General features: G+C 38.5%; 1 protein-coding gene across 1 annotated transcript; it reads left to right on the top strand.

Moving 5' to 3' along the window:
- Positions 1-988: 988 nt before the first annotated feature.
- On the top strand, positions 989-20056 carry RpL27A (ribosomal protein L27A). The gene is made up of 6 exons (XM_053792350.2): positions 989-1083; positions 5917-5980; positions 10527-10624; positions 15339-15494; positions 19623-19751; positions 19940-20056. Exons 1-5 carry the CDS (start codon positions 1081-1083, stop codon positions 19749-19751), a joined length of 450 nt encoding a protein of 149 aa, XP_053648325.1. The 5' UTR covers positions 989-1080; the 3' UTR covers positions 19940-20056.
- Positions 20057-22617: the final 2561 nt, after the last annotated feature.

The following is a 22617-nucleotide window of genomic DNA, read 5'->3' as shown; positions in this document are numbered from 1 at the left end:
CTCTATAAAGATTACAATGTTGAATTTACAGAATTTGGTTGTTGTGTGGTTTACATGTAGTTAAATAATGATTACAGAGTGTACCGCTAGAACGCCTAGCATGGCTAGGCATTTCGGGCAGACTTAGTTTAATTCTTTATTTTAAAATATTACAAATTATGAGGTAAGTTGGTATTATGGCTAAGTGACTAAATACTAGTTTGTGAGTTTAGCAATGTGAATGCTTTTGTTTTGGCACAGTACATAGTTTCAGTATTGGAGTATCATAGGATTCATTATTTTAGGATTGAGATTAATATTTCTGTTTATGGTCAAATGGGTGAGTGAGTGTAAGTGTGAACCACTAGGTGGTATTCGTGTAGTTAGTTGATGGGGTGTATCAGGGAGATAAGATGTTTTCTAATGGTAGTTTTGAAGGTGATGAATGTGTCTGCTATATCTTGTGGGTCTTTACCTGACACGCATCAGTAACTTGGCTTGAACCTTTCAACAGAACTTTTTGTTATACTGCTTGCACTCAAATGTTTCCGATTATCAAATGCTGACACCTTAATCGTATCATCCGTAAATGTTCTTAGCTCCTTGAGTATCAATTGTATTCATGCTTGTGTCAGAAGCCGGACACAGGTATGGTAGGATTGTGGAAAGTGGAGTTAGAGTACACCTGTGGATTCCATCTTACATCGGTCTTCAGATACATGAGAGAACTGATGAAGTGGCAGTCACATGCCTTCAAAGAGGGATGATTAGGATTTGTTTAAAAATTATATAACGCAGTTATGATACATATAGGTGTAGTCTGCCCGAAATGCCTCGGCATGATAGTGGCTTGTTTTGCACTTGCAAATCAATATTGTAATTAAACATTGTAAACTATGTATGGAAATAGACTCCTTATAACATGTCAGTCACACATTGTAAACTTTGCAAAGAAATAAAAAAATTAATTTTAATTTTGAATTTGAATTTGTTAGTAAAATTGTGGATAGTATTAGTGTGTGTGTTATCCGTAGTTGCGGTGGCTGCGGCCAGGCGGCGCTGATTGACCGTATCTCCCTCTCGGTAAACATCATCATCAACATGGTATGGCTGCTTGCACTCTCCTGATATTGTTGCCGTTTTATGACGATCCTGCCTCATACCTCACCGTCATCTACACATACAAGAGTTTTATGATCATGAGCGAGTAAGATTTCATTTATTACAGTGTGAATCTGATGATAATATTGCCGATGAGACTCGATAAATGTTCGTGAAATTTACGAGGCATGTTTCGAGTCAACCAGTAAACAAAGTCAAGCAGTAAACAAAGTCTTCATAAATTTCATACGAGGTTAATTGATGCAAGGAGTGACGAAGGATCTTCATATTGTTTTTTTTATTGCATTTTTTGTTATGGTTTTAATTTTTTCGTGAACTGTACATAATGCTAAGAACATTATGGCCAGGGTGTGAGAGACCTGCCTAGCATGGGTAGGCATGCTAGGATTGTACCAGACAAGGCTGGGCATGCCCAAAAATTTAAGTTACTATGTTAAATGTAGGATTCTTTTTATAGATTGAGCAGTTTTCTGAGAAGAAAAAGAAATTGGATGATAACTTGCCATTTTGTGGAGTGATCAAGGTACCAAACAATTTTCATTTGGCAATGTTAACATAAATGTGCATGGTAGTAGTTTAACAGTTTACAGTTTTTACTTTGTAAATGTCTACTACTACGCTATAATAGCTGCAGTTCAAGGTGTTTTACTACAGTACTTGAATCATGAGAACAGCAAGCAATAGCCTAAGTTGTAATGTTCATCATAAATTGGTATAAATAAATTTTTCTTGTTTCTCTTGTTTGTTTTCTGACATATACAAGAAAATCTTATCTGCAACAGTTTCAGGTTGGAATAGACCTGAGAGAACTAAATGTGCAGCTAAAATTATAATTTGGAACAAGTACAGCACTTAGCTATAATAATAACTTTTATTTCTACAAGTACATATACCAGGTATACAGGCCTAGCTGACATCAGTAACATGGTCCGACTTGGACCATTCGGACTATTTCGTCCAAGTCGGACCGAAACGTCGTCGTAGCCTCCTCTCTTCTATGTGCGGGTTATTTGTGCATCGTTCTAGTCATGGTATTGCCTTTTTTTTTTATTCACCCATTAGTGAAATGGGTACCTGGGTGTTGGTCGACTAGTGAGGGTTGCATCCTGGGACAAAACTGACCTTATTTGCCCAAAATGCTCTTCATAACAAGGGGCTTTCTATATAGTAGTATGTTACTAATGTCAGCTAGGCCTGTATACCTTGTATATGTACTTGTAGAAATAAAAATTATTATAGTTAAGTGCTGTACTTGTTCCAAATTATAATTTTATCTGCACATTTAGTTCTCTCAGGTCTATTCCAACCTGAAACTGTTGCAGATAAGATTTTCTTGTATATGTTTGAAAACAAACAAGAGAAACAAGAAATAACAAAAAAAAGGCACAAAGCCGTGACTGGAACGATATACAAATAAACCATACATAGAAGAGAGGAGCTTACAAAACGTCGTCATAAACTCCTCTCTACTAATGGGTGAACGTTGGACAGCAGGTATCTTAAGGAAACGTATCCTAATGTTTTCCAGCCATACCGGGGATTGACCCCAGACCAGTGTATTAGCCAAGTGTGCTAGTGCAGTTTCTCTGCATTTGCTGCGAGATAATCTGGTGGTATTGAGAGGGGTCCTGGTTCCATCGTTTGTGCTTCTGATGCAATAATTCCTATGATGTATTCCATGGGCCTACCTGTTTTTATTTTTTGCCCCAGGTGTGAGGCAGTGATAGGCAACCCAAACAGTTGAACTGAGAGCTCTAAATTGGTGATCCATGGTAAATTTGTGGCCTAAAAAATTTCTGTACAGTATGCAAATTGTGTGCAGAACAGTCCCTATGTGTGCATTCTGTCATGTCTTTTTTGAACATCAAGGGACCCAACACTGACTCCAGTGGAACACCGCTCGTAACGCTTTTCCACTCTGATTTCTCCCCATTTATGCAAACACACTGCTGCCTATCTGCCAACCATGCCTCTAACCTGGAGTTTACCTGGAGAGAGTTGCGGGGGTCAACGCCCCCGCTGCCCGGTCTGTGACCAGGCCTCCTGGTGGATCAGCCTGATCAACCAGGCTGTTACTACTGGCTGCACGCAATCCAACGTACGAGCCACAGCCCGGCTGGTCAGGTACCGACTTTAGGTGCTTGTCCAGTGCCAGCTTGAAGACTGCTAGGGGTCTATTGGTAATCCCCCTTATGTATGCTGGGAGGCAGTTGAACAGTCTCGGGCCCCTGACACTTATTGTATTGTCTCTTAACGTGCTAGCGACACCCCTGCTTTTTATTGGGGGATGTTGCATCATCTGCCAAGTCTTTTGCTTTCGTTGCGAGTAATTTTCGTGTGCAAGTTCGGTACTAGTCCCTCTAGGATTTTCCAGGTGTATATAATCATGTATCTCTCCCGCCTGCTTTCCAGGGAATACAGGTTCAGGAACTTCAAGTGCTCCCAGTAATTGAGGTGTTTTATCTCCGTTATGCGCACTGTGAAGGTTCTCTACATTTTCTAGGTCAGCAGTTTCACCTGCCTTGAAAGGTGCTGTTATTGTGCAGCAATATTCCAGCCTAGATAGAACAAGCGACCCGAAGAGTGTCATCATGGGCTTGGCATCCCTAGTTTTGAAGGTTCTCATTATCCATCCTGTCATTTTTCTAGCAGCTGCAATTAATATAATGTTATGGTCCTTGAAGGTGAGATCCTCCAACATAATCACTCCCAGGTCTTTGACGTTTGTTTTTCGCTCTGTTTTGTGGCCGGAATTTGTTTTGTACTCTGATGAAGTTTTGATTTCCTCGTGTCTACCATATCGGAGTAATTGAAATTTCTCCTATTCCATGTGCCTTAATTTTCTTCAGTAGTCTCTAATGCTGGACTATCAAAAGCCTTACTGAAGTCCTTATACACAATATATTCATTACCATGATCTACCTGCTTAAATACCTTAGTGAAAAAAGTTAAATTCATAAACCAGGAACGCCATTTTGTAAAACCGTGTTGAGATTCGTTGATCAATTTATACTATTCAAGATGGCTATGAATTGCCTAGGCAATTATTGATTCCATAAATTTTGCCACTGGAGGTTAGGCTTATTGGTCTGTAGCTTGAAGCTAAGGACCTGTCACCAGCTTTGAAAATAGGTGCTGTATTGCATTTGCCATTTTCCACTTATCTGGCACTATGCCAGTTTGTAGTGATATGTTGAAAAGATTAACCAAAGGTTTGCTAAGCTCCTCTTTACATTCCTTTAGACCCTTGTGTACAGTTCATCAAGGCCTGGGGATTTGTTAGGTTTTAATTTATCTATTTGTCCAAGGACCATGTCACTTGTGACCTTAATTGTGCAGTTTATTATTGTTCTGTTCTACATAATTTATAATTTCTGGAATATTGCTAGTATCTTCCTGTGTAAAAACTGTACAAGTCTTAATACTTTCTCTATTTTTCATGAGGATGCAAACAAGATTCCAGAAATCATTATGTTGGCCAGGACAAATAAATTATGCAAGATCAAAGTTTCTAGTGACATGGTTCTTGGCCAAATAGATACAAACCAAACATGTCACATTGTTCTGAGGCAAACTTTCAGGATTTTTAAGGAATGCTAGGAGGGATTTGGCAGACCATTAGCTCATGTCTTCAATAAGTGAGTGCAAGTAGGTATTGTATAAGTGGGAGATAGGTCCTTAGCTTCATCTGTCTACATTGAACTACATCTAGCACTTTTCTACCAATGTCAGCCTCCAATAGGCCAATAAATACAGTGGTACCTTGACTTACGAGTTTAATGCGTTCCATGACCCAGCTCGTAACTCAAGTTTGCTCGTATATCAAATCTATTTTCCTCATTGATATTAATTGAAATGCCATTAATCCATTCCAACCCCCCCAAAAAACCACCCCAATTTTTTTCTAAGGGTTTTTTAAATAAAAATGAATATAAATAAGAAATATTGTATACTACACCCACCACCTTCACTACTACACCCACCACCTTCACTACTACACCCACCACCTTCACTACTACACCCACCACCTTCACTACTACACCCACCACCTTCACTACTACACCCACCACCTTCACTACTACACCCACCACCTTCACTACTACACCCACCACCTTCACTGCTACACCCACCACCTTCACTGCTACACCCACCACCTTCACTGCTACATCCACCACCTTCACTGCTACACCCACCACCTTCACTGCTACACCCACCACCTTCACTGCTACACCCACCACCTTCACTGCTACACCCACCACTATCAGTACTCCATCCACCTTAATTAGTTTTTTGGAAAAAAAAAAATGTTGAAATGGAGGTTCCTCTTCCCTAGATTTATACGAGAATGAAACAAGGGACAAGGTGCCTCACTACAATCGGATTAGTGTGGGAGTATTTTCCTTCCATTTATGTCTTGGAAGAGCATGTGGGATGGGACGAAATACTTGATGTTCCTCTGGGTACAAAGTTGGATTTGATGTCAGATACGCCACCAATTAGTGGTGGCATATCTGAAGGTCGCTCGTAACTCAGATTTTGGCTTGCAACTCAAAGCAAAAAATCAACTAAGCGACTGCTCGTAACTCGGAAAACTCGTAAATTGGGGCACTCGTAAGTCAAGGTACCACTGTACTATTATTTTCTGATTACACTGCCACATTTCAAAAAATGCTCTGACCAGCAGAAGTCTAGAGCAATATGTGAACCTCTTAATTGGAGCAAGGCAGTTTATGAGCCAATATACCGTACTTAATACAGTATCGTGTTTTAATTTGATCTCTTTGCTGATGTGTTGATTTACTGTTTGTTTTGCAGTCCACTCAGAAGAAGAAAACCAGGAAACTTCGTGGACACGTGAGCCATGGTCATGGCCGTGTTGGTAAGTGTAACCTGAGTTAATGAAACATTGTACATTGTCATTGTTAATAAGTAATTGTAATTGTAAATGGCATTATTCTAGCCATTTAAAAGTTTTCATTTGAAATTTTGAAAACCAGTTAGAAAAAGTACGTACAGTAGGGCCCCACTTATACAGAAAGCAGAACGTCATTTGTTTACATTTAAGTCGGATAATAAGTTTACACTAACGCATATTAAGTTAGCAATAGAACAAAGATTGAAAAACAACAAAAAGTAAAATACACACACAGTACACTCATTACTTACCTCAAAATACAATAGATAGAACAAAAGGAGTTCTTGCAAAATAGCTATGAATATAGTCAACTGAAACAATGGAATTGGCCCAAAATAGGGCTCAAAGTGGGTGAAATCGCCGTTGTGTAAATATCGCAGAGACCGCAAACTTTGCGAGAGTGTAATATTGTAAGTTTTCCATCAAATTATGTAATTATGGTTTCATTACCATTGGGAAAAGATTATCATTTCATAAGAAATAATTTTTGTACCTGAAAATTCTTTGACACTGAGAGCAAGTTTGTGATCAGAGGTTTCAACAGTGAAAGGGTTAAAGAACTTCATTGGTTACTTGGGTGGTGGCTGGCGATGTCTGGTACATGACATACAATAGCTCAACTTGTTCCATAACCATGCCAGTCACAGTGAGAAGTAAGCTCTTACATCAAAGATGTTTCTTGTTACACAGAACTGTTGAATTCATCAAATATAGAGGTACTAGGTATTATAGTGGAAAATAAGAATCAGGTAATTATCCTTAATATAAACCACCATCAGCAACAGCCAAGGAATTCATGGATAAGATGAGGAAGATAGGTAGCTGCCTTGAAATTCTTGATCTCCCTCCCTCCCTTTATACCAAATATTATCCTTGGAGATTTCAGTCTAGCAAATATAAAGTGGAAGATGGTTCATCACAGCATTGTACCAGAAATAGTTTCTGAAAGCATGCCAGCTAAATGGGTACATACCAGGGAACTAATGGGGCTTTCAAAAGTTTATTGGATCTTATCCTTATAAATATGGAACTAATCAGTGACAGAAACAATAATGTACTCTGATCACATCATATAAGTACAAACTGGAGAATAAAGATTTTATTTCTTTGTAAAGGTTACAATGTGTAATTACAATTTTGGTCTGCTAAGTACAAAAAAAAAACCACTATCATACTGTAAGGATTTAATGTTAAGAATTAATCTAAGTCTGCCCGAAATGCCTAGCCATGCTAGGTGTCCTAGTGGCCCCCTCTGTAATTAGTATTTTATAACATGTAAACCACACAATACCCAAAACCTGTAAACCCCACATTGTAACCCTTATAGAGAATAAACTTGAATTGAATTGAATTGAATACCAGGGCATTTCGGGCAGTGGTGGGGGAACTCCAGTAATATTATGAGACGGGATCTTCAGTAAATTTAATTTCGATAATCGGAGATTTGCCTGGGGCAAAATTTAGAAAGAACTATCAGACATATCCTAGGAAAGCCATGAGCACCCTAAATCCTCACCAGTGCCTGGAAAAGCTGAACACAAATGTACGAGGTCTGCCATTGTGGAAACATGGTCATCATCAGTTGTAAAGAGTGTAGAACTGTGTAGTATATTCTGAGTGTGGCCTTACCAAGGATATATAAAGTTGAAGAACAATCTGTAGACTCCTGTTATTAATATTTATTTGATAGGAAGCCAAGAATTCTCTAGCTTTATTGTAAACACTTATGCACTGTTGTTTTGGCTTTAGATTGCATCTAACCAGAACTCCTAAATCTTATTTGTATTCAGTGTGATCGAAGTCTACATTTTTCAGATCATAAGTGCCATGGTTATTCTCTTTCCACGTACTGTAAACCTTACATTTGTCTACATTAACACACTCGGTGGCCATTGTGTAGAACTGTCACTGAAGCCAGGGTCCCTTGAGTAGTTATGAGCTCAGCTCAGATAAGCCGTAAGTGATAAAGTTTTACCTAGATGTGGGAGACTGGTCTGTGGTGTGAGTGTACAGTATAAAAAAGTTGCCAAATGCAGTGCATGGAGGGAAAAAAATGATCGTGGGCATAGTTTAAAATTGTGGCATGTTTCTTGGATGGTTTTTATGGTTGGCAGTTTCTTGGTAACATTTGATAAAATGGATAAGGTACTACTGAAATAAAGACTGATTGACTTCAGGATGAAGTAGCTTGCAATTGAGCTCAAAGTAGTGAAAATATTAGATTTTTGCTGGTATTCCTGAGGATGGGTAAGGCCCTGCACCCTGCCCCCAGTCTGTTTTGTGAGTTTTTAACCCTTTACCAGGTTTGATTCAATTATTGGGATGTGGTAAGCCATGACCAGTCATTCCTAGTTATATTTTATTATCTGAGAAATGAGTAAATCTTCTATTATTGTGCAGCTAAGAATTCACAATGGAAGGCAAGTATTATTAATAATGGAGAGGCCTGGGATGTGAGTAATGAACAGAGAAAATGTAATTTTAGTGCCAAGACTGTCTACATTGCTTATTTTAGGTTACTTTTATATTGGTACTTTTTTAATTGTGTAATGGCCAAATTACTGACTTGCACTTTACAGGTTGGTTGAATGGGCAGTTACTTGTGGTCATTTGATAGAATTGAAGGCATACTAAAGAAGTAACTAAAAATTTTGTCAAGTGGAGCAGTGAATTGACTTGGAACAGTACTCAGCGAGTGAAATCACTGATGTGTAAATTGTGCCTAGATGTCTGTGTGTGTAATTCCATGAGTTTTCCATCAAATTTTAGAAGAAAAATCTTTACCAAATCAGAAGAAAATTTCTTTTTAAAGTGGACACAGAATGATTTTGATTGGGGGGGGGGGGGGGTTCTGGACAGTGAAAGGGTTAAATGTGGACACTGAGTTCTTATGAAAATTTAAAGGCTTAAAACAGTGAAGAGGTTATAAATTAACCCTTTCACTCCAGAACCCCAAAATTAATATTATTCAGTGTCCACTTTTTTTTTTTTTTAACCCTTTCAGGGTCGAGAGGCCCTCTCCTAAACTCGTTCTCAGGGTCGAAAATTTTTCGGGGGGAAAAAAATTTTTTTCTTATGAAATGATAAGAGAATCTTTTCCCGATCATATTGACACCAAAAGTATGAAACTTGATGGAAAACTTACAGAATTATGCTCTCACGAAGTTAGCGGTCTCAACGATGTTTACGCTTCGGCGATTTTGCCCACTTTGAGCCCTATTTTCGGCCAATTCCTGTGTACTAGTCAAAATCATATTTATTTCACTAGAACTCCATTTTTTCTATCGAATGAATACAGGAAACCACCCATTTACCAATTTCAACTATCCAGTAAAGTGGTTAGAAATTGGCAATTTTGCCAATTTCACACATTTCAGAAGATGCCAATTTTCAAATAGGGTTCAGAATAAACAAGAAAGACATTCCTGGCACTAAAATAACAAGTTCTCTGTTCGTTAGTCACGTCCCCAGGTCCCTTTTACATTTCTTTTGCTTTCCACTTTGAATTTTTATTCTTGCAAAAAATAGAAGATTTACTGTTATGCAGACTACTGTATCAGTGTAGAAATGGTATAAATAATATCAGTGCACTTGTGAAAGAATATTAGACTCACCAGTTGATGTGTATTGGACGCATGGCATGATTTGTTTACTTTTGAACTTTGTCAAAAATCGAACATTTCTGCTAGTTTGAGCTCAATTTCAAGGTGCTTTTCATTATGAAACCAATCAAAGTCATCTCAGTTTCCGTAATATGTTTTCCATTCTATAAAATAAAACCAGGAAAACTAGAATACAACCATAAATACCACACGAAAATACACTGCAAAGTCGCTGTTTTAAACCAAAAACACAATCGGAGTTTTTTTTTTCTCGTTAATGCACTGTGTGCTGCAGGTTTTTTTTTTCATACCGTGCGCACTGACCACATAGACCCATTCTTTCATGTGTAGGCCTACTAGCTTTCTCTCGCTAGATTTGAAGGCGCTAGAATTTATGCGTACTAGTACAGCACCAACCCTGGCGTGCAAGCCGTACTAGTACGGCACTAACCCTGAAAGGGTTAAGTGTAGATCAATTGCTCCATTTGACCAAATTTAGCCTTCCATTTTATCGAATGAGCACAAGAAACTGCCCATTCAACTATTACAACTGTTCTATAAAGTACACAGAAGTTGGTAATTTGGCCAGTATTACACAATTGAAAAAATACCAATTTAAGAACATTCTCTCGTATCTAGACCAAAATTTACTGCTCACAGTTCATCTTAGTGAGCTGAGCCTATGACATAGAACTGTGAGGGGCTCTGGCTTCAGTTATGTAGTTCTATGTGATTACCACTGAAAGAAGGGTTACATATTTGGTTTGTAGATGGAATGTGTGATCTTTGTTGGGATAACCATGTACTGTACTATTAATGGTGGGTTTAATTTACACTTGATCTGTTTAGGATTGCTCATTTTCTTGTCTCAGCTGAAGATGGTATGATAAATTATGTTACACTTACAGGAAAGCACCGCAAGCATCCTGGTGGTCGTGGTAATGCTGGTGGTCAGCACCATCACAGAATTAACTTTGACAAATACCATCCTGGTTACTTTGGAAAGGTAAAGCTATTAATTTGTTAGAAAGGTGAATTAAACTTTAATAACATATGCCCTAATTTCAGTTAATTTTTTAACCTTTTTTTTTTTAGCAGGGCTGTGGAGTCAACACTTAAAGCCTTAGACTCTGACTCCTTTATTATGGCACCTCCGACTAATTTAATTATGTATTGATTTTATGATTATTATTAACACATTGGCTGTTTCCCACCAAGTTAGGATGGCTCGAAAAAGAAAAACTTTCACCATCATTCACTCCATCACTGTCTTGCCAGAGGTGCGCTTACACTACTGTTATAAAACTGCAACATTAGCACCCCCTCCTTCAGAGAATAAATTATAAATTTACTAATTATATACACCTACCATCCGACTTACGACCTGCTCGACTTACGACCACTCGACTTACGACCGTGTTTTTTTATGCCAAATTTCTGGGAAATAAACAACTATTTGTGTTGTACACAGTGTTTATCCTAAACCTTACAGTATAAAATACAGTACTAACAACATAAAAAGTAAAGTAAAACATGAAATACCAAAATAAAACAATAAAATAGTCATTGCAAAAATGTTTTGTTGATATTCAATAGTAAAGTTCAACTTACGACCATTTAGACATACGACCGGTTTCTCGGAACCGAACTCGGTCATAAGTCGGATGGTAGGTGTATTTGCTATATGGCCTGAAACCGTGCAACCTATTAAAGCTTGGGTCTCAATGCTATAGCTATGCCATTCTGGCTTTAATTTATTTATTAAAGAAATTATAAGCATTCAGTAACCTTATGGTTAAACAAAAGACAAAACTTGAAATATGGAAACAATGAAGTTATATTTTTATAAAACGACTGTCAAGTATAAAGTAATAGGATGTAAAAGAAAAAAGCTGTAATAGAAAATCCGAGTCAGAAACTTCTTTCTCTACCAGTTAAAAAAAAAAAGTCTGGTGTACTTCCTTCGATATTACTAAGAAGAATTCAAAGTTAAAACTTCAAAAAAGTAAAAAACAATTGATCACTTTAAACGACTTACAGTGGAGCCCCGGATTAAGTTGTCATTGGAATAAGTAATATTTTTCATCAAAATATTGGCTCAGTGAACGTCGCTGAACTCTGTACAAGTCATTCGTCCGGGACGTGTCCGCTTGGCCTGAGCGGCCCCGACACTCCATGTACAGCCAGTGTGCCATTGTTTATCAGCTAGTGAAGACGATCCCACCCATTCATACGATACATTTTGTATTCCCTCCTTTTTAGTGCTTGTAACTGCTAAATAAGCCACCATGGGCCTAAAGAAAGCTTCTAGTGCCAGCCAGCCCTTTGGTAAAGGGCTGAGAGAGAGAGAGAGGGGAGAATGTGCCTTTTTCAGTGATTCTGCAGTATGTACGATACTAAAGCAGCAGGAGTTGATAAAGGCTATAGCACCAGGTAGCGATTTGACTGTCGCAGGCCCCTTTCTGAAACTGTCATTCTATGTCGATAAATTTTTGGGTAAAAAAATATTTTTTTTTGTGAATTGATAGAGAATCTTTTCCCGATGGTAATGACACCAAAAGTACGAAATTTGGTCGAAAACTCGTGGAATTACGCTCCGCGACATATACGCATCGGTGATTTCGACGACTTTGAGCCCTATTTTTGGCCAATTCCGTTGTTCCAGTTGACCAAACACATAACTATTTCTTTAGAACTCCATTTTTTCTATCAACTGCGTACAAGAAACCGCCCATTTACCGATTTGAATTACCCAGTAAAGTGGTCAGAAATTGGCAATTTGGTCAATTTCACACAAATTAAAAAAGATGCCAATTTCAAAATAGGGTCCAGAATAAACAATGCAGACATTCTTGGCACTAAAATAACATATCCTCTGTTCATTAGGCACATCTCTAGGCCCCTCTTATAATACTATTGCTTTCTATTTTGATTTTTTATTCATACAAAAAATAAAACATTTACTGTTGTGCAGACTACTGCATTATTGTAAAAATGGTATAAATAATATCAGTGAACTAGTGAAAGAATATTAGACTCCCCAGTTTGACGTGTATTGGACGTGTGGTGTGATTTGCTTACTCTTGAACATTGGTAAAAATCGAACATTTCCACTACTTTGAGCTCAAATTCACGGTCATTTTTATCGTGAAACTAATCAAAATCATCTCTATTTCTGTAATATGTTTTCCTTTTTATCATGGTAGACATGAAAACGAGAATACAACAATAAATACTATACGAAAATACACCTCAAAGTCTGCGTTTTAATCCAAAAAAAACTTTTTTTTTTTTTTTTTTTTTTTTTTCTCATGGACTGCGTGCTGCAGGATTTTTTTATGTGGTGCACACTGACCACACAGACCCATTCTCTCATGTGGGCCTACCAGCTTTCTCCCACTTGATTTGAAGCCTCTAGAATTTACGTGTATAAATACGTCCGAAACAGTGGCGCGTAAGACGTATATATACAACCGAAACAGTCAAAGGGTTAACAGCGTAGCAAGTAAGTTAAGCGATTAATCGATAGAAAAAGGACAGCATGAAACTGACTCCTCCATTGTTGTTGGAGGTATATAGGGCTACTGACTAACACTGCCGCCTCTGCTGCCGCATTCACCACCACTATGGCCCTTATACATCCAACAACAAACAACACACCACCACTCATGACATTCTTAATGCCATATTTTATTCATTCTAGAGTATATATTATGTTTCTATGTTATTAATATTTTTTATTATGTCATTAGATGAATTGTGCTAGATAAATAACCCATTGTAGGTTGGTAGACAGCAACTGCCCAGGGAGGTACTACCGTCCTGCCAAGTGAGTGTAAAACAGAAGCCTGTAATAGTTTTACTCGATGGTAGGATTGCTGGTGTCTTTTTTCTGTCTCGTGAACATGCAAGGTTTCAGGTACGTCTTGCTACTTCTGCTTACACTTAGGTCACACTACACATACATGTACAAGCATATAGTATATACACACCCCTCTGGGTTTTCTTATATTTTCTTACTACTACTTGTTCTTGTTTATTTCCACTTACCTCTTACACTAGAGAGTGTACAGAGATCCTTTACTGCACGTATAAGTTCTGTCAAGCACCTTAACTACTGGGAATGCTTGGAAGCACTTGACTTGTACTCGTTGGAATGCAGGAGGGAGAGAGATATCATAATCTACACTTGGAAAATCCTGGAAGGAATGGTCTCAAATCTGCACACAGAAATCACTCCCTACGAAAGTAAAAGACTGGGGCAGGCGATGCAAAATGCCCCCCAACAAAAAGTAGGGGCGCCATTGGTATACCAAGGGAAAATGCCGTAAGTGTCCGGGGCCCAAGACTGTTCAACAGCCTCCCATCAAGCATTAGGGGAATTGCCAATAAACCCCTGGCTGCCTTCAAGAGAGAGCTGGACAGATACCTAAAGTCAGTGCCGGATTAGCCGGGCTGTGGCTCGTACGTTGGACTGTGTGCATCCAGCAGTAACAGCCTAGTTGATCAGGCCCTGATCCATCGGGAGGCCTGGTCATGGACCGGGCCACGGGGGCGTTGATCCCCGGAATAACCTCCAGGTAACCTCCATGGGGAAGTGGAACAGAATTCTTCCTCCATAAGCCATGTGTGTTGTAAGAGGTGACTAAAATGCCACGAGCAAGGGGCTAGTAACCCCTTCTCCTGTTTATATTACTAAATGTAAGAGGAGAAACTTTCGTTTTTCCTTTTGGGACACCCTGCCTCGGTAGGATACGGCCAATGTGTTGAAAGAAAGAAGAAGAAATAACCCATAGAGCTGATATTAGTGTCACAATGAAGGACTGTCTTGTCCTGTCTCCCAACACAATTCCTAACATATGCCAGAAGCAGACCTCTCTGGAACACTTTTTTGAGTGACAGGGGTCCAGTGACTCAAGCTGGTTCTAGTGGGATTAAAAAACAAAAAAGGGAAGTAACCCAGGATAAGGACTTGGTACCTGAAGTCTTTATGAAAGGGAATTCCCCTTCCAAACAATTGTAAACTATTTCATCCTCTCCTCTCCTCCCATCTTTCATACATCACCATGTCTTCAATAAAGGTAAGTGTGATGTTATTGTTTTATTCTTCATGTATCATTGTTTTCTGTGCAGATAAATGGATATTTCATGTAGAAAACTTTTTTTTTAATACTTTTGGGTGTCTGAAATGGATTAATTGGATTTCCATTATTTCTTATGGGGAAAATTAATTCGGAATAAGTCAGATTTGGGATAAGTCACTCTCTCTGGAACGGATTAATTACGTAATCTGGAGGTCCACTGTAATAAATAACCATTTTAAAAGATATGAACTCAATTAAGTACATAACCTTTTCTTTTCCAGATTGTTTAATTTATATTCTATACAATTTAAATTTATTAGGAGTTAGAGTTGGTACATTTTTACCAACTATGACTCCGACTCCAGTAACCCAGGAATTGCTTCCAACTCAGACTCCATGACTGATGCCACAGCCCTGATTTTTAGTGCCTTGTGAATATAAGATAAACTTTGTATCTAATGTACACTTATTCAAAATGGCTATGTAATGTATAGCTTTGGAAATAAGAAATGTAGGTCTTAAGATAAATTTTATACTGTTTACTGTCTAGGGGTGTGCCAGAAGATTGGCATCGGTGGATATCGGCTTATTTTGGCTTTTGAATAGTAGTATTTTTAATTACTTCTTAATCTACAGGTTGGTATGAGAAGATACCATGACCGTCCCAGTCACAGATGGGCTCCAATCATCAATCTAGACAAGATATGGTCTTTGGTGTCTGAACAAACAAGAATCAATTATGCAAAGGCAAAGGAAAATGATAAAGTGCCAGTAATCAATGTTGTCCGATCAGTAAGTCTCTCCTTGCTTGTAAAGAGGATAATTTTAACCAGATAAATGCCACATACAGTAGTGTCTTAGCTATGTACAGTAAGCTGTAATGATCCAATGAGTTTGGAACTACTTATATTTTACATTAACCAATATTTTTATTTAGGATATTTTTTACCATTTATGTAAACTAGCATAATTTGTATTGCTGAACTTTCCCAAACTCAAAATAATAATAGTTACAAGCTGATAAGAAAAGAAGCATGTTCATAGCCTGCAAGTTCTTAGCCAAACAGGTTGATTACCTGCAATAGGCTGTACAGTAATACTTTTTAAATCAAAGTAATTTCTCTTGAATTTGGACGATGCAATAAATACCCCACTTTTTTCATAACTAAACATGGCACAATCCATCAAATTTGTTTGAGGTAATAAGTTTTTATTTTTTAACATTAAATGTATATGATGGATATGGCACAGAACAAATTCTGGAAATACTAATTAGCAGCCTGGTTTTAGACCAAGATTCCTGGTAGGTGGCTTGATCAGGTGGCACTAGCAGCATACAGTCCATTGTTAATGCATTAGCAGGGTCATGGTCCCCTTTAAGGGGGTCCCCTGTTCTGCAGTTAAGAGACTTAATCTGTGGAATTGCATCTCTTCGTCCCTTCCTTGGATCATGTGTAAAGAACCCCTACCCATCCCTCTCCTTTTGGCCTTGTTAGATTATAAATTCCTTTTGTGAAGTTCAGCTTTTAGATTGTGTGAGAAGGAATCCCTTTTCGTTCTGCTCTGATGTAGTTGCTGATGGTAGTGTTATGGGTGGTTGTCAGTTCTTCCACTGTCTTGTATGTAGATCTAAGTTATTGACACTAGGGCATTATGTAGCTGTACATTTTAAGGTTGGATCCCTGAAGCTGTGAGTTGTAAATTTGGCCTAGACATGAGAGAATGGATGTGTCCACAGTATGAAAAAATTGTTCCCCTCTTAGTGCACGATGGGAAAAGCAAACCTCTTGACTTTTTGGTTTAAAATGATTACTTTAAGGTCTTTGTTTTATTGGCTCTTTCTTGGCATCACATGATAGAATGGAAGCCTACTGAAAGAGATGATTTTGGCTGGTTTCAGGACTTAAAATACAGTACATACCTTGAAATCAGACTTGTAGTGGAAATGTTCAATTTTTGACAATTTTCCTGTGGATGGGCAAGTCCTCCCTATACCCCTCCCTTTCCCAGTCTGTTATACATTTGTACTAGGTCTGGTAAAATTATTGGGCACCATAAACCATGACCAGTCATTCCTATTTTTGTTTTATCCGAGAAATATAAATAATTGATGGTTTGCTGTGAAATTAAAATGGAAGGAAAGTGTAATATAGGAGAGGCTTGAGAACATGATTAGTGAATAACCTGGTGTGGCTGCAGTGTTTATTTTACTTTAAACTGGAAGTTTTTTAACTTTGTGTGAAATTGGCCAAATTTATGACTTGTTTAGTTTATAGGGTAATTCTGATTTCCTTGTGCTCAGTTGATAGAATGGAAAGGCATACTAGCAAAATAGTCAAGAATTTTTGTAAATGCTGCAGCAAGGAGGAGGCTATAGGCAGTGGAGATGTGCATAAGGGCAGTGTGTGGTGTAAATATCATGCAGAGAATTCATAGTGTAGAAATTAGGAGGTGTGGAGTTGCAGTATTACTCAGGGCTGAAGAAGGGTTGTTGGGGTGGTTTGGTCATCTAGAGAGGATGGAGCAAAATACAATGACTTTGAGGGTGTGTGAATCTGTAATGGAGGGGAGGGGAGGGGAGGAGGAATAGAGATTGTCCCTGGAAAGGATGGAGGGAGGGGCTAGTAGAGGTTTTGTATGCAAGGGGCTTGGATGTGCAGCAGACATGTGTTTGGAATGAATGGTTTTTGGGACCTAACAAGCTGTTGGAGTGTGAGCAGAGTAATGTTTTGTGAAGAGATTCAGGGAAATCGGTTAACTGGATTTGAATCCTAGAGGTGGGAAGCACAATTCCTGCACCTTGGAGGGGTTTGGGATATTGGCTGTTTGTGTTGACATCTAAAATGTTGTATCTGAATGCCTCTGCAGACAGTGATTGTGTGAGAATGATGATGGTTTTTTTTTTTTTCTGTCGCCCGGCCACGGTGGGAGATGACTGATGAGTTGATAAAAAAAAGACCATGAAATTGCTACTGCATAAGTGGTGCCCAGACCTCTAACTTTGTGCTTGAGCAATCATGTGAGTTTTTCATCTAATTTCGTATTTTTTATGATGTTGCCTTTAGAAAAAGATTCTCTTATTTTTTAAAAATCATTCACTGTTAGCCCTTTTGATTTCATGGCTTGTGACAGTGAAGGGGATAAGAAACTCAAACCTGGCTCTCATTTTGAGTTTAATTTTAGAAAGAGTCATTCCACATCAGCCTTTCCCTCTTTCATTCATGCCTCTGTTGACTCAATACTTTTGAGGAAACTTAAGGCACACGGAATAAGAGGAGAAATTTTTTCCTGGGTAGAGGCGTGGTTGACAAATAGGCAGCAAAGAGTTTGCATAAATGGGGAGAAATCAGAGTGGGGGCACGTCACGAGTGGTGTTTCACAGGGGTCAGTGTTGGGCCCCTTGTTCACAATTTACATAAAAGATATAGATGAGAGAATAAATAGCGACATAAGCAAATTTGCTGATGTTGCCAAAATAGGCCGTCCAATTCATTCTATTGAGGACATTAGTGCACTCCAGGATGATTTGAGTAGACTGATGCAGTGGTCGGAGACATGGCAGATGTAGTTTAATATAGACAAACGCAAAGTTCAAAATGTTGGACAGGACAATAACTATGCCGCTTATAAACTGAATAGTGTAGATCTTAATACTTCTGATTGCAAAAAGGATTTGGAGTTCTGGTTAGCAGTAATCTGAAACCAAGACAACAGTGCATAAGTGTTTGCAATAAAGCTAACAGAATCCTTGGCTTCATATCAAGAAGTATAAATAATAGAAGTCCTCAGGTTGTTCTTCAACTCTATCTTTGGTTAGGCCTCATTTAGATTATGCTGCACAGTTCTGGTCACCGTATTACAGAATGGATATAAATGCGCTGGAAAACTTACAGAGGAGGATGACAAAGCTCATCCCATGTTTCAGAAATCTTCCCTATGAGGATAGAGTGAGGGCCCTGAATCTGCACTCTCTAGAAAGGAATAGAATTTGGGGGGATATGATTGAGGTGTATAAATGGAAAACAAGAATGAATAAATAAAGGGGATGTAAATAGCATGCTGGAAATATCCAGCCAAGACAGCACTCTCAGCAATGGTTTCAAGATGGAAAAGTTCAGATTCAGGAAGGACATAGGAAAGCACTGGTTTGGTAATAGAGTTGTGGATGAGTAGAACAAACTCCCGAGTACTGTCATAGAAGCTAAGACCTTGTGTTGTTTTAAAAATAGGTTGGATAAATACGAGTGGGCGTGAGTTGGACCTGGCTAGCTTGGGCTACCAGGTCTGGTGCTGTGCTCCTTCCATAAGTGGAAGTGACCTGACTAGGTGGTCATTGTTCTAGGCCAGGGGGTGGCATGGACCTACTTTGCATGGGTCAGTAGGCCTGTTGCAGTGTTCCTTTTTTCTTATGTTCTTAATACATTGAAAATGCCTTTATGGACAAAGATTGGGTTATTGCCATTTTTCCATTATAAAAGTGGTTGGTACTAACTAGCATTTGAACATTGTCCCAGGCTCATTCCTTATGCCTCTGAGGCAGAGTTCCACTTCCTTTCAAAGGTATTTTTATCATACACATTTGACTGTTGATGAATAATTTGTCTTACCCCCAGATTTTGTGCAGCTGAAGGCTTATTGTAAGGTTGTGTCCATAGTGATATCTTATTCCTGATAGCTAATAATGGACTGTTTGTTTGATTGCATGTTGCTAGCACCAACAACCTGAATGATTATACCCTCAGGTATGATTTGTGCAACAGGCATTAGCCCCTTCAGTCAACACACCCTTAGCTGCTTCATGATGATAGTGCGAACGGGCGAACGGAATTAATTTGTCGATGTTCAGTTCTGATTAGCAATATACATTATCTTCTATAGTAATATTGTTGAGAAATTACTGTTATTATTTTTATATTTCAGGGTTACTACAAGGTCTTGGGTAAAGGTACCCTCCCTAAACAGCCAGTTATTGTAAAGGCTAAATTCTTCTCCCGCAAAGCTGAAGAAAAAATAAAAGCTGTTGGTGGTTGCTGCGTGCTAATGGCCTAGGTAAGAGTTTGTTGAATTAAACTACTAGTAATACTGTACCTAACATTAGTCCTTCAGATTTCAAATGATGATATCGTGAACGGGCGGTCGGAATATTTTTGTCGATTTGTTCCAAACTGATTTATGTACTGTATTTACTTTTTTTTTTTTTTTTTTTTTAAACTATTAATTTTATCCTTTAATTTCAGTTAACTTCCAAGAACTTTCTTAGCCAGCTCGTCGAAGACCTCATTCAAAGCAGATTATATAAAACTGGAAGATACTTTTTTTGATAACTTAGCTTGAGAATTAAAGCTATGAAGAATGATTTGTTTGATTTATTACCTTGTCATTAGTTTGAGTCGTGTAACTATAAGACTCCTTAACATTATTTCAGTAATTCTGTACTGCTTTTTCCTTCGATCATAGAATTTTCTTTAAAATTTGGTATTGTTTTCCATGTGTATATTTTATGCAGACTTTCGAGATGTCTATACATACTTGCACTGCAGTTTTACAAACGGCTATTGGGATTAGACAGCTGTGAAACAAAACCTAGTCTCCAAAATATTTCTCCTTCAGGATTTCAGTTCAGCTAAAATGTATGAATGTAGCAATGGTGTGCCCGAAAGCGCTTTTGCCCACTACATCCCTATGCTCATTTTTGTGCATTAGCCGTGTATAGTAATGGTTCTAAATCCCTCGGTAGTATTGTGTATGCAGCTGTTTTTTCCAGAAGTAATTGCAGGATTTACTAGCCTGCCAGTATTTTCAGAGTTAAGTACCATTTTCACCTAACAAGTTGTGACAAACTGTAACCCTCAAGGGAGGTTCCTTGATACTGGTGATCTAACATATTTGACCTGTGGTCCAATTCCTTGAATTGAGCCTGAAATCTCTTCATTCTGCTAGATGGTGTAAGACTCCTATGGGTTTAGTGCTTTATTGGGGCCTTGGTTATCTGGTCAAACCCTAATTTTTAAATGATTGGGTCAGTGGAAGCATGCTAGGCTCATAATCCAGAGGTTTGTGGATTGAAACCACACACTGCTATGGTCCTTAGTCACCCTACCTCATTCTATGTTGGTTCCAACTCCCAAGATGTGTTGCAAGCTATCCAGAATTTTGACTTCATTCCATTGCTCTTTATGCACAACCTTGCTAGCGTCAGCACAGCTAAACTGTATGCAATTCTCGTAGCAATTATCTGTATCGAGTCCAGGCCTACCTCTACATTTGTGGTAGTGACTTATAGTCGCTACCACAAATGTAGAGGTTCTTTGTACATATACAACTATGGTCGTGCTGCATTTCTAGCAAAAACAAAGAAATCGTTTTCTGCTGGGTACCTGGTCATGTTGATGCTCAGGGCAATGAGCAGGCACACTGCTGCACAGTCAGCAGTACGTGACCTTCCAGTTTCATATAGAGGTATTCTATTCTCAGATTATTTTGCTATAATCTCTAGCCACTTTCGCAACCCTTGGTCTAAACTGATTCATAACAAATTACACGAGCCGAGAAAGCCTAGGGAACGAATAGACTTGACAGTTGAAAATAGGAGGGGAGTGTTATTAGATGGAGAGTTAGAGGTATCAGGAAGGTGGAGGAAATATTTTGAGGAACTGTTGAATGTTGATGAAGATAGGGAAGCTGTGATTTTGTGCATTGGGGAAGGAGGCAAAACATCTTGTAGGAGTGAAGAGTTGAGAGTGGTGGGGAGGTGCAAAAGGCAGTGGGTAGAATGAAAGGGAGTGAGGCAGCTGTGACTCGTTGGATAGACAAATTCTAAAAGCAGGTAGGGATATAGTTTTGGTGTGGTTGGTGCTTTTATTTAATAAATGTATGGAAGGTGAAGTACCTAAGGATTGGTAGAAGGCATGCATAGTCCCTTTGTATAAAGGCAAAGGGGACAAAAGAGCACAAAAACTATAGGGAAATAAGGCTGTCGAGTATACCTGGTAAATTGTACAGTAGACTTGTTGAAAGAATTAAGAGTAAATCGGAGTGCAGGATCTCAGATGAACAAGGCCTGAGGAAGGGTAGGCGATGTGTAGACAAAGTGTTTAGAGTAAAATATATAGGTGAACAGTATTTAGATAAGGGTAAAAGTGCTGTATGACCCTGGTGAGTTTAGTGCTTTTCTGATTATAACAAGATAAGGTAAAAGATGTTTATTGAATTTATGGATTTGGAAAAGGTGTATGATAGGGTAGATGAGATGGGGGCAGTGTGGCAGATGTTGGAAATGTCTGGAATAGGAAGTAGGTTACTGAAAGCAGTGAAGAGTTTTTATGAGGATAGTGAGCCTCAGGTTAGAGTATGTAGGAGAGAGAGATGATTTCCCAGTAAAAGTATGCCTTGGATAGGGATGTGTGATGTCACCAGGGTTCAATATATTTACAGACAGGGTTGCAAGAGAAGTGAATGCTCGGGTGTTGGCAAGAGGTGTGGGATTAAAAGATTAAGAATCTAATGCAAAGTGCGACTTGTCCTGTGCTTTAAAAATAGGAATTACATTTAGCCATCTTCTACATATCAGACTACACCTGTTTGAAGAGATAAAAATATTAGTTAATGGTTCACAGAGTTCCATTTTGCATTCCTTAAGAACCCTTTTTTCAAGCTGTATAATCCTTCGGGTTTAGCGCTTCCCCCTTGATTATAATAATAATCAAGGGTTCTTAAGGAATGCAAAATGGAACTTTGAACTATTAACTATTATTTTAATTTATCTCTTCAAACAGGTGTAGTGTCTGATATGTGAAAGATGGCTAATGTAATTCCTATTTTTAAAGCAGGGGACAAGTCATTACCATCAAATTACCGTCCAATAAGCCTGACCTCAATTGTAGGCAAATTACTTGTCAATTATAGCTGACATTAT

The sequence above is a fragment of the Cherax quadricarinatus genome, chromosome 10, assembly GCF_038502225.1.
Source record: "Cherax quadricarinatus isolate ZL_2023a chromosome 10, ASM3850222v1, whole genome shotgun sequence".
Classification (NCBI taxonomy): domain Eukaryota; kingdom Metazoa; phylum Arthropoda; class Malacostraca; order Decapoda; family Parastacidae; genus Cherax; species Cherax quadricarinatus.
Note: the sequence above shows the minus strand (reverse complement) of the source record. Positions and strands in the feature narration are given on the sequence as shown.

Bases quoted from the DNA above. Each gene is read 5' to 3' on its own strand.
- RpL27A (XM_053792350.2), top strand. The intron at 10,625-15,338 runs GTAAAGCTATTA...CTTAATCTACAG, and splicing joins ATCCTGGTTACTTTGGAAAG to GTTGGTATGAGAAGATACCA. The intron at 15,495-19,622 runs GTAAGTCTCTCC...TTTATATTTCAG, and splicing joins TAATCAATGTTGTCCGATCA to GGTTACTACAAGGTCTTGGG.